This window comes from Leuciscus leuciscus (assembly GCF_965113295.1).
Source record: "Leuciscus leuciscus genome assembly, chromosome: 20".
NCBI lineage: Eukaryota > Metazoa > Chordata > Actinopteri > Cypriniformes > Leuciscidae > Leuciscus > Leuciscus leuciscus.
In genome coordinates this window covers 21,932,615-21,946,158 of record NC_138744.1, presented here as the reverse complement: position 1 = coordinate 21,946,158, position 13,544 = coordinate 21,932,615, and the positions used below count along the sequence as shown (strand labels likewise).

The 13,544-nt window shown below is 36.0% G+C and overlaps 1 protein-coding gene across 1 annotated transcript in view; it reads right to left on the bottom strand.

The window, feature by feature from the left end:
- Nucleotides 1-203: 203 nt before the first annotated feature.
- Nucleotides 204-13,544, bottom strand: part of skap2 (src kinase associated phosphoprotein 2) — a 19,068-nt gene continuing 5,727 nt past the window's right edge. Inside the window, exons 7-13 of the mRNA XM_082150195.1 lie at nucleotides 12,868-12,992; nucleotides 12,718-12,781; nucleotides 12,477-12,599; nucleotides 11,884-11,966; nucleotides 8,508-8,633; nucleotides 744-846; nucleotides 204-490 (exon numbers count right to left, since the gene is read on the bottom strand). Of these exons, the coding sequence (XP_082006321.1) occupies nucleotides 754-846; nucleotides 8,508-8,633; nucleotides 11,884-11,966; nucleotides 12,477-12,599; nucleotides 12,718-12,781; nucleotides 12,868-12,992 (614 nt within the window). The 3' untranslated portion in view covers nucleotides 204-490; nucleotides 744-753. The remainder of the gene's footprint in view (nucleotides 491-743; nucleotides 847-8,507; nucleotides 8,634-11,883; nucleotides 11,967-12,476; nucleotides 12,600-12,717; nucleotides 12,782-12,867; nucleotides 12,993-13,544) is intronic.

Genomic DNA, 13,544 nt, shown 5'->3' with positions numbered 1-13,544 from the left:
GCTACATTGTGACTGTACGTACAAACAGCCTGTGTAGAAACCTGTCTTCTGTGGTCTACTCTGTTCCTCTGGAGGAATCAAATGGAGTTGCAAATGAAGACATTCCACACATCTGCACTGAAATATTGTGACGCAAGCTTATTAAAAATAACACTGTACGCTGCTGCCACCTGGCGGCTACAATCCAAACTGCTACAAAAAGATAGCGTCAACATGCTAGCTTTATTTCATGTCGTTTTTCCTTACAACATCATGCATTTGAAAGAAAGTCACATTCAATCAGTCATCTATATTACATACTAGAGCAAGTTAATTAAATAATAAGCAAAAAGTATCACATTCTTCACTGAACATAGGCTGCTTTACAATTAATTGTGCTTTTTAACAGGCAGTATGCTTTACATATCAGCTACAAAAAATAATAGAAACACACAGAATGAGATGGAATCTTGTGGAACATGAAGCTACAATGGCAGGTCATCCGAGGTTCCTAGAAATGAACAAAAAAGAAAAATATTTGATGTAGGATTTAATGTACTTTGTTAAATTGCTAGAACACTAATAGCAAAGAAACGCAACAAGTGACATTGAATTATAAGTGACATTTTGAAGTAGAAAGACTGAAATAGTATTTTCTTGTGACACATATACTCTAATAATCTTTGTTTTATTTACAATTTTGAAAAATTATTTTTTTACAGTGTAATAAAACAAGGCATATGGGCTGCCATTCATTTTCTCACCTCAGACCCGTTACAGCACATACAGTTCCATAAGATACTCCTTAGGCACGATTCCGATGACCCCTTTTAACTCCCCCACCCACCAACCGAAGATGTCGTACTCCTGTGGGAAAAAAACAACAGAAAAACCGATAACCGACGTTCATTAAACTCACTCACCGTTGAGACCAATCAGAGCAGTGACACAATCAGCGAGGTCAAATCTCATAGGTCAACGCCCAGGGGAATGAAAACTATCAATATATATAGTTCATATTACCCGTTCATCTTCGGGTTTTGCCTCATTTTCTTCTCATACTGTCTCTATCCGTACATCCCTACCCCCTTTTCCCGCACCCCTCCCAATCTCCTCCATTCTGTCTGTCTTTCCAAGGCCAATTCAAGGACACAAGGCCCATAGGACCTATAAAGATTACACAAGAGAATGTGAACGGGCGATATATTTCTTACGAAGCACAACAGATCTGTGAGCCTGAGGACAGAGTCTTTTTCTTTGCATACAGAGACAGATCAGCTCTTCACCAGCTCACGGAAAAGATAACCATAAAGATAAGAACCAGATAAGATCCGTCAATCCGTCTCTCTTTCTTTATTCCATAATTACAAACAGATCCCACGGTGCCATTCACTTCAAAGCTACTAAACCCTGTGTTTTTTTTTCCGCCTCTGTTTCTCTAAACTCTGAGGTTATACTGAGGCGGATCTGTCAGGACACATCGGGATTTCTTTCAAAGAGGAGAATGTCGAGAGGCAGTGAGAGGAGACCGGACTGAAATGGACGTTAGATGCACTGAAAGTGTGTCTGATCTCCACATAAAACTCCATTTCCCAGCAGACCTTTGGAAGAACCGGACAAACTGGGGTTCACAGACCCCCACTGAACTGCAAGGGGGTGCTGGGGGGCCCATGAGAAAAAAAATTAAAAAAATTTTTTAGGGCAGTTAACATGTGCATATAACATTGATAATTAATATAAAAACACAGAAATTATGATATTCATTGCAATTATGTTTATTCTATTGACTAGAAGGTCAGTTTTAACAGTAAGCGGAAACAAATAATAATTATAAAGTAAAAAAAAAAAATATATTCTCAGATATGCTGTCAAGTTTATAAAAACTAACTACATTCCAGAAGATATTTAACCATTTAGCACAACAATAAAAAAGCCAATTACCATTTATACACTACGGTTGCATATTGTTTGTGGTCGGAAAATGTTTTTGAAAGAAGTCATTTATTCTCATCAAGGTTGCATTTATCTGATAAAAATACAGTAAAAGCAATACTGTTGTGAAAATTGTAAGTATTTTTTTAAATATAATTTATTCTTGAGTTGGTAAAGTTGAATTTTCATCATCATTACTCCAGTCTTCAGTATCACATGATCCTTCAGAAATTATTCTAATATGCTGATTTGGTGCTCAAAAAACATTTATTATTATTATCAATGTTGAAAACAGTTGTGCTGCTTAATACTATGAGAATTTTCTTCAGCATTCTTTAATGCATATAAAGTTCAAAAGTTTGAATTAGATATATTTTGTAACATTACTCATACTTTACTGTATTCACTTTTGATTAATTTAAGGCATCCTTGCTGAATAAAAAGTATTAATTTCTTAAAAACAAAATCTCACTAACCCAATACTTTTTGGACGGTATTGAAATTTTCAGAAATTTCTGATTATTTTGTTAATTTTGTTACAAATCACACTTAATAATCATTCTCACACAGTTTCTCAACTGATTTATATGCTTTGAAATATATAGCTGCCTTTATATTTTAGGATTCATTATATTGGCATAAAAAAAAAAGAAAATCCCGGGGTTATAATATACTATCTTGCAAAGACAGAACACAGTAACACATTTAGTCAAAACTGAGTTATGACTGAATGGGGTCTCTTAAACTATGATCTGTCCTGAGACAGATGAGTTTAGCACGGGATAGAAGTTCAGATTCGGTTTTAGTTTTAGTGTAGTTACTGTGCTTTGCCTTCGTAGGGCAGCATAGAGGTATATAGAGAGGGCCCAGTCTGCGAATCTGCAACCTCAACTGTGTTTCTGAAAAGGTTCCCACATAAACACGGTCTCTCGTTTGTTGCTCCTGAAAAGAACGCTAAGCTACAGAGAAACCCTGAAACATCTCAATCCCGCGTACTCGGACTGACATTTAAAGCCTTTTTTCTCTCTGACATTCAAGTCTTTGATCTCCCCAAAGCTGACAAGACACTCACTGCTCATCTACCTTCATCCTTCACCTCACTATCGGAGAAAAAAATCCTCTCTGCATGGTTCGGAAAGAGCAATGAGGTTTGAATCATACCCCATCTGAAGTTAAATATGAAGTTTGTGGGCCCCTACTTGACCCCGGTAGCCTAAGTGATTCCTGCTGTATAATGTATAGTGCTCAGCTCCGGCCAGCAAACCTCTTACTGCCTGCGTCCACGTAACTGTCTATAAAACACAGGTCTGGTTATGCAGCTGCTGACAGCTGCCGCAGACACACACACACTGTCTCTCCACCGCCAACTGTCCTCAATGTGCACCATCCTCCTCACAAGACTAAAAAGAAAAGGAAAAACTTGCTGAAAGACCATAGGGTTCAATAAATCTTTCTTTAACTATCTGTAAAGCTGTATAGCCTAAAATATATTACATTTATGCATTCTAATTAAGTCAGGTCTGTAGATCAGTTGTTTTTAAACTGCTTGTTTTCAGACTTTTCTATTACAGGATCTGGGAGTGTTGATGTGTTCAAATACATCGTTTAAATCTTGATTTTATGATAATTAACTATTTTAATATATTAATATGAATTTATTAATTTATTAATTTAAATACTTTTAAGTCATCCAGGTAGTTTGCTAGCCTCCACAGTCACGAACCTATGTGCAATACAAATACATTTGAATGATTCATAACGATTTGTAATGAAGTAATTTTTTGATAATGTAAATTTAATGATGATCTTTAATTCATTAATTCAACAAATACTTCATTTTAATTAATGATTTAAATGACATTTTAACATTACAATACATTTTAACAAATGTGCATATTATATATATATATATATATATTTTTTTTTTTTAAATTTTTTTTTATATATTAATTAATGATTTAAATAACATTTTACAAATACATTGTGTGTGTGTGTGTGTGTGTGTGTGTGTGTGTGTGTGTGTGTGTGTGTGTGTGTGTATGTATGTGTGTGTATGTATGTGTATATACATATTATATATATATATACATACATACACACTATACATTTAATGTTGTTTTTTATATCATATATATATATATATACACATACACACGTGTGTGTGTGTGTGTGTGTGTGTGTGTGTGTGTGTGTGTGTGTATGTATGTGTATGTATGTGTGTGTGTATGTATGTGTATATACATATTATATATATATATATATATATATATATATATACACATACACACACACTATACATTTAATGTTGTTTTTTATATCATATATATATATATATACACATATATGTATGTATGTGTGTGTGTGTGTGTGTGTGTGTGTGTGTGTGTGTGTGTGTGTGTGTGTGTGTGTGTGTGTGTGTATGTATATATATATATATATATATATATATATATATACACATACACACACACACACACACACACACACACACACACACACACACACACACACAGCCAAACATCATACTATTTTTCACAAAGTATACATTTGTGTTAAAATATATAGCATATTTGATAGCAAAAGTGATATTCAGGAGTCTGTGGCATTAAATCGTTTGAAAACTCCTGCTGTACACGACTGCAGAATTACGCAAGCAGAGATAAAAGTGCAATGTGTTAAGGAGCAGGATTCACACACCTCATCCCACACAGGCTGCCAGATATAGGGCAGTTGTCCGGGCTGTGTGAAACGAGACAGGAAGTGCACATGTGAAAGCTTCCTGTAGCCGTCCTTTGATACAGACACACCTCGCTGACAGCGCAGCGTCTGGTGCCGTGTGTGTGCGAATATGTGCGAGTGCAGGAGGGTCAGATTAGAAGGCGAGTGTGACAAATAAGTCTGCAAGAGGAAAGCAATGCAGACCTCACACTCCGCCAACATGCCCACACACACAGCGCCCATCTAATATAGACTTGCTAAATTAGTGTTTAGCAGACCAAAAGAATATTCTAAAGGTCATTTATGTATAATTTACTATAAGATGAATATTTAAAATCCAGCATTATTAAAATAAAGCTATCATGTCATATTCAACTGAAATGATGTGGGTCTTTGAGGTTTACAATGCTGCTGGACCCCAGACGGACCATGTGACGCACTATTTTGACCAAGCATCATTTACAGCACACACTGGCCTGCTTTGAAAAGAAGAGAGCTTGGTGTGTGTGATTTAGGGCCCTGACACCTCCCCCTGGTCTGATGGTCAATACCCTTTCAGAGCCACTGAGGGTCTGGACAGGGGGGTAAATGGAGGGAGGGGAGGGGGGGGTGTTAGACTTGCAGCTGCTGCATGGCCAAGGGGAAGGAGGTAGGCCACTAATAGCCCCACTGGCCCGTTCCCCAGACTGCTCTGAATGGCCTGTGAGCCACAGCTGGACACTAAACCCACACCAGCTTTACGGTCATCCGCAAGCCTGGCTGAAGGAAGGGGGGAAGGGGCTACGCTACAAAAGACAGCCTGCAATATTCATGGTAAACCAAAGCCGTGCAGTGCCCATAAAATAGCACGAATACAACACAGCATCACTGGACTGTGTCGAGCAGATCTTTCCTAGCATATTTTGGCAACGTGCTGGGTTTATGCTTATCTCTTTTATGGAGTGCAATACATTTCATGTGTATTTCATACGCATGTATATATGTTATTATTTGTACAGAGACAATGCAATTTACAATTTCAATCCCACCCCAAACAAACCTGGAAGTGCCTTAGAAGATATTAATAAAAATGTTACAATCAATAAAAATAAGAACATAAATTAAACATAATAGTAATACATTTATTACTATTATGTTTAATTTATGTTCTTATATATACACATACATATATATATATATATATATATACTGTATATATATACACATATATTATACATACACACACACACACTACTAATATATATACACATACATTACTAATATAGTAATTAGAGTAAATATAAAAATATATACATACATACACACACACACACACACACACACACATATTACTAATATATATACATACATTACTAATATAGTAATTAGAGTAAATATAAACATAAAAATAAACTGAAGTCACTCCACTGTTGGACATCATGATCAATTGCTCAAACCTGAAGCTTTACATGGTGCCTTAGTTAAATAAAAAGCAAAACAACACAATCATGTCTTCCAAAAGGCAAATTTCCTTTTGTTGATAAAGTATGCTGCCTTACTAACTCTAGGCACAAGATGGCAGACTTGCTCTGAAAAACCCAGTCACCCCTGGATCCCATTCAGACCATATTCTGTCATTTTCTGACAGCTTGCTGACTTTTAACAGAATGAGATAATTTCCCCATTGGCATGCTTTATATATCCATTACAAATTATGGATTTTTCGCCACTGGTGAAATTGAATGTCATCTCTATTTCTCCTGAAGATACATTATCTTGCTACTGCACATTCCTGTGTCTCTAGTAAAATGAATATAAATAAATTGGGTAGAATTATGAAAAGCTGCATTCAGCAGTTCTTTCTGTCAGCTTCTTTCCCGTGTAATCACTTCTGGAGACCTAAACTTTCACCATTACTTAATGGATCGCACTAGATGACATCATCTAGGCATTGCTAGGCTTTTTTTAGGGGGCTTCAGAACACGTGTTCATCTCTGCCCTTAAAAAATCTTAGATGAATCCGTCAGGCCACTTGAAAAGCTTAGGTTGGCTGCAGAGAGAAATCAGAGATGATTTTACTCTGAATCTTCCATTTACCATATCATTTAAAAAACGAATTACATTAACTTATAAAACCCTTTTTTCTAGTCGATGACAGACAACAGCATATGCGGTGACAGTATATTATATCATATTATTATATTCGGTATAAAGCACTATTCCAGTCTACTGTAGCCCTCCACTTCTATCACTGTACAAAAAGATGCAATTTTGAATCAATTCTTGATTTATTTAAAAATTATTGTCATTTAAAAATCGCTCACTCTTAATGCAATAATATTCCTCTGACCCACATAACAAGCTCATGTTCCAATAAGAAGCCGAGCCCCAAACAATTTAAATCCTAGAATCAAACTCCCATTCAAGAGGATACACTTATTTCTTTGTCCCATCTATTAATTTATTCAAAAATACATTAAAATGTAACTCACACATACACTGACACTTTTCTATAATGAGAATTTTTAATTAATGTATTGAAATTCATTTTGAAAATATCAGGATGATAAAACTGTCCTGATATCCTAATGAAAAAAAAAAAAAAAGAATGATATTCTTAAAAAGAAAACCTTATTAAAGGGACAGTTCGCAATTAAAAATCTGTAAAACCCCCAGAACCTTCTGTCCCAAACCTGTATGACATTCTTCTGTGGAAAAAAAGCTATTTTAAGAAATGTCTCAATGTCTGTTTTTTTTTTGTAGATACAGTGGAAGTCTACAGTCACAAAAACAGTTTGTATTGTGTATATATATATATATATATTTATTTATTTATGGTTACACCACATGACATTTTTGTCATTAAATTAGTCATTAAACTTTGAAAATGAAAATGGTATTTAATAAACTTGAAAATGGTATTAAAGTTTTCCAAAGCCATAAAGAATACAAAGAATATATTTAGAATAATTTGGCATATGTGGTCTAGATTATGGACACTTATAGTCCATCATTGTCCCACAAAGGTCTTTACAGTTGTTTACTTATCCTGCAGAACAGAGATTATATAAAAACACCACCATATCGTCAATACCTCAAAACCCCTCTTTCTGAAATAAAAACACAAGAACACGATTCTAATTTAAGATTTCCAGTTCCTTCTCTTAAGGGCAACAGTGCTAAGTAGACAAACCGCAAGATAGTGAGTTTGTTCCTGGGAACGGATCAGCCCGAGCCATTTTAAGTAGCCCTGAGAGGTATTGAGCTAATTCTGTTAGCCAGGTACAAACCCCACAGGCAGTACCCAGATCTGCACAGCCAGCCTATGCATCGGAGCTGACAGGTAGGGGAAGTTTTCAACCAAACTCACTTCTACACCACACCTGGTACGAATAGAGAGGTGGATTCAGCGTTTCCTGAGAACACAGACTGCCATTACAGCCATAAATAGTGACTGGCTGAGATGTGTATATGCTAAAGGTCTGCGTACGCTTGCCCTAACGGAACATGGCGTTGAGCAGTCCACCAACACTGAAATACCCCTACACACACACACGAGCTCCGAGTGGGCAGACATGGAGAGAGGTGACAGAATGCCACTGGCTGCCAGACTGCCCAGCTCAGGGCCAAGAGCACTAAAACGGTTTCCGTAGTGACAGGACTAATCCCATCACCGTGCGCAGAGAGAGGGTGCATTTAGTTTAGAAACCCCGCTGCCGAGCACACGAGACACCCAAACGATCCTTTTACATCTGACTCTTATGCGTTAACCAGATGTCACCGAATATTTTTTCAACGTTTATTTAGCAAATTCACGTTTTCCTGCTGACGTCTAACAGGGCAGGGCAATAAACATTTAAATAGTATTTCTGTCCTCGATCACATGGCTCCCATCTTACCTTGCTGAGGATGTAGACTGTGTCTCCTCTTTTGAAGGACAGCTCATCGGGGTGGTCGCCAGCACAATCCCACAAGCCCTGGAAGAAGTTTTCATAGTCTGTGCTCTTGTTCACTGCTGCAGGGGCAAGAATAATAGAAGATTTAATCAGTTATTTAATTAATGAAGAAAGAATAAAGAGCATTTGTGATGGCATTTCAAACTTTATACGCTCTCAATTTATGCGTCACAAAATGTTTATGATAATGAGCTGTAAAAATGGTGATTGTGGGGTTTGTTGGATTGGTCTCTGAACACCAAAGAGATCTTATTGTCCTTGCATGTACACTGTTCAAAGGTTTACTAATTTGGGGTTAGTAAGATTCTTTTGAATGAATGTTGAAAGTCTCGTACGCTCACTAAGGCTGCATCTGCATTTATTTGACCAAAATACAATTAATACTGTAATATTGTGAAATATTATTACAATTTAAAATAACTGTTTTCTGTTTTAACTTTAATATATTTGAAAAGGTAATTTATTCCTGTAATGGCAAAGCTGAATTTTCCAGTCTTCAGTGTCACATGATTCTTCAGAAATCATTCTAATATAGGCTGATTTGGTGCTCAAGAAACAGTTCTTCTTATTATTTATGTTGAAAACAGCTGTGCTGCTTAATACTATGAGAATATTGTGGAAACTTTTGTGGAAACCATGATGCATATTTTTCGGGATTCTTTTAAGTGATAGATCACCCCAAAAAATGAAAAATCTGTCATAATTTCCCAGACTTCTCAATAAAGTCTGGAAACTTCTCATTTCCCAACAACTTTACGGTAGCCATTTACTTTCATAGTATGAAAAAAATAAAAATACTATGGAAGTCTCTGGTTACCAACATTCTTCAAAATATCTTTTGTGTTCAACAGAAGAAAGAAACTCATACAAACCTGTACAACTTGAGGGTGAGTAAATTATGACAAAATAAAAAAATTTGGGTGAATTAACCCTTTAATGAAAAGAACAACATTTAGTTGAAATATAAATCTTTTGTAACATTATAAATGCCTTTACTGTTGCTTTTGATCGATTTAATGCGTCCTTGCAGAATAAAAGTATTTATTTCCTTTAGAAAAAAAAAAAAATCAAACTGACCACAAACTTTTAAATGGTAGTGGAAAAATTCCAAGAGTTTCTCTACATGCAATGGTGGTTTGGTGCATGTGAATGGATCTTCAACGGGAGTTTCACCAATTATTGTTTGATCTCTTATGTAAATACTTTAATATGGTACTATACACATTTATTATATGGCTTAAAGTGTCCCTGCTATGTTTTTTTCTATCCACCAAGGGGTCCTTGGTTAAAGACCCCCAGTATAAGTGTTTTTCTGGCTCAGAAAGTTCCACTAGTGGGCAGCAGAGAGTATAACTTGCTGAGCTGTGGCTTCTGACAGATGGGATGAAACTGTTAACATGTAATGTTAGAAGACATATTTGTTGGAAGTAAAAAAAATAAAATAATAATAATAATAATAATATATATAATATATATATAAAACAATCTTGAGTTTAAAGGGATATTTCACCGCTGGAAAGATGAATATGAATTTAAATTGGGTCATTTATGTAGTAGAAATGTGAAATTATTTTAGAAGTTGGTGCCTTCTAGACTGAGAAAAGCCAGAAAATGTATTTTTGGCTCATGAGGATGAAAGACAACAACTCCCAGAATGCACTTGCTTCACTGCCCTATGAGGCCACTCCCAAGCCACGCCTACCGGCTACAGAGGGCAGTATTGGAAGAAATGATACAACTAGGCTACTAGTTGAAAAGATGCCGTTTTATGGTGAGATCACCCCCTATGGGCGGGTTGAAAACATGCAGAACTAGCTGGCTGTAGTCTCTAGCCTCTGGCCAAAAAAGCCTCAGATGACACAAAAATCGTAATTTTGCGTCATCTGAGTTTTTTTTCCAGACACACAATACAGAAATCTCTCGTCTCAGGGGGACATGAGGGAGGGAAGCACGGTCATTCGAAAATACTACCGGGTTTCTACTAATACAAAGCTTAATGCTAATCGGTGAAGTATCCCTTTAAGTTTCAGTCTCTTATTTTCTGTCTCGATTGTGGATGAAATATGTTAAACTGGTATTTCAGGTAGATTTGCTCTTGGCTTTACAATTACCCCCGCTTGCTCTTGGTGTAGAGATTTATTTATTCATATTTACTAATCTATAATGTCTGACCAAAGGCGGCACCATGAGTGGGTGTTCAAGAAAAGTGCTTTCATAGAGAGAAAAAAAGAAAAAAACCCTAAAGGTAAATATCTTGCACCAGACTTTATAGCTGGCAGATTCCCAGCTATGCTGATTTGGCAGATTATTATAATCATTTTCTAAATATAACCATACCCACTGCTGCTTTTAAGATTTTATTCAGGGCTGCGTCTTAAACAACCAGGCATTAGTGTTACACCTGCTGCAGTGGTCTGGTATCAGCAGTTACACAAATGCATCCACTTTTCAGGATTTTAGAAAGAAAAAGAAAGAAAAACCCTATCAAAAGATGACAACAAATACTAATAAAGAAAATTCATATGATAATCTTGCTTTCCAGAATCCATGAAGCCTGCTTTCCCTCCATTATGGCTCTGTCTAGTGCTCTAGCTGGCCTCCTCCCCTGAGCATCTGTCACAAGATCCTGCCTCAGCCATCGTTTCTGTCAGCAGGACTTCCTGTGCTGTGAGCCTGGAGCAGAGGGCCATAGTGGGCCACAGTGCACCAATGGAGTCAGCTTCCTGCCAGTGCCTACCAACCCCTGCCCAGTGCCCAGCACCCAGCAGGATACTTGCTTCCCCCACACAGGGACAGAAAAAACACTGAACCATTTTTAAATTAAAACTGTGAGAGCATTGTTTAGCGTTTGTCTTACCAATCAGCACAAATATGTCAAACTAAATATCATTACTCTAAGAAACAATCAATAAAAATTCAGCAAAAATTCCAGGTCTCTTCCTGAAGGCCGTTCCTGTGGTCCAGACGACCTTCCCACTCCTATCATCAGTGTTACTTCACCATCTAACCTGCCAAATCCATATGTACACGCAATATCCATTCCCTCTCTTTCCACTTACCATCTTTTGTTATCACTTAAAGACCTCCTCCCTCTCTTATATATATATATATATATATATATATATATATATATATATATATATATATATATATATATATATATATATATATATATATATATATATATATATATATATATATATAAAGAGTTGGAGAGACAAATGATAGCCACCCAGGCAGATCTGGGAATATATGTGGTGTTATGGGACAGCGGGGCAGGTAGGGGATGGACAGGCCTGCTGACCCAGTGGTAATTACCTGTCATATGGGTGGATGGTGGTGGAGGTTTGTTGGCCAGGGACAGGGTCACTGTTTTTTTAACAGGCTGGGGTTCATCTTCCTCTGAGAGGGGGAGAATAGATGTTCCAGTTAGAGCGAAGAGCAATATACCAAATTCACAATTTCTGTAGACATTTTCCACCACATCCATAGGGGAATCAACCTGAGAGGTTTTTACATTAATATTTATGTTGACTATCAAAATCGAATAAATCATATATAATAAATAAATATAAATGTATAATATAATATAATATAACATTGGTTTTACAGACAGGGCTTAGATTAAGCCTTAGTTTAATTAGAACATTTAAGGAGCTTTTATTAACATGCATTAGATAAAAGCATTACTGATGTGCATCTTGAGACAAAACAATGGCACTAACATATTTTAAGATATGTTACTGCAAGTTGTTCAGTTAAAACAGCTCAAATTTGCATTTTATTCCAGGACCAGGAGAAATAATATAATATAATATAATATAATATAATATAATATAATATAATATAATATAATATAATATAATAATTATCAGATAAATACACAAACAAATATGAAATTGAAGTGCAAACCAGGAAGTTCTTCATAGATGTCATCATCGATAATTTCGGGCATGGTTGATAGGGATTGGGAATGGGATACAGGTAAGCAGTCATCATACTCTTCTTCATCTTCAGGAATGATTCCACCCATGTCTGAGAGTGAAAACCAATATACAAGACATTATGCATTTGTGTAAAAAAAGACCCTGCTAGAACAAGTTTAGTTATTGACTCTCATAGTCAATGATGTTTTAATGATGCGCAGTCCTACCTTTAATCAAAAAGTCAATGTGCTCCACCCACTCTTTAGCATCTTTCTCGGTAGCAGCACAGAACTGTAGCAAAAATGTGTTATAAGAGATAACTATCTGATGATAAGAATAAACACTTCATGTTTTACATGAAATGAGAGGTGACCAACCTGATATACACGCTTGTCTGGGGCTGAGATCTCAAAGCAGCAATCTCGCTTTGCATCTTTCCGCAGGGTGTTGTTCAGTTTGACAGTGTATCCGACAATAGTAAACTCTCCCTTCTGCTGTTTATCTAGTGAACATTAGTGCAGATTATTGAATGAAACGATTCAAGAAAAGAGAAATTGAATTAAGAAGTGCATCAGAAGTGCATTTAATTGGTGACAACCAGTGTTGGGAGTAATGCATAACAAGTTGTGCGAGTTGCGTAATCAGATTACTTTTTTTCAAGTAACTAGTAAAGTAATGCATTTCTTTTAAACTTACAACAAAATATTTGAGTTACTTTTTCAAATAAGTAACGCAAGTTACTTTGTTTTCCCATTTATTGACTGAAACCTCTCCAGTCCCCATGTTGCGAGCACGGTATAAACCTGATGGTTATTGTAGTTTAGACTAAAAGTGAGAAGGCATTTTACTCATCTCACTTGCACAAATCAGTATTCCTCAAAATGGATAGTACTATGTTAAATTACAAAAATATACTTTATGTATTTAATCTCACTTTACTAACCAATATCTTTGCTGCTGTCCTTCGGTAATCCAATTCAACAATACTAATAAGTAAAAAATAATTTTAGATAAATCTCTCATTCGTGTTTAATTTTTTTTTATTGCACAAATA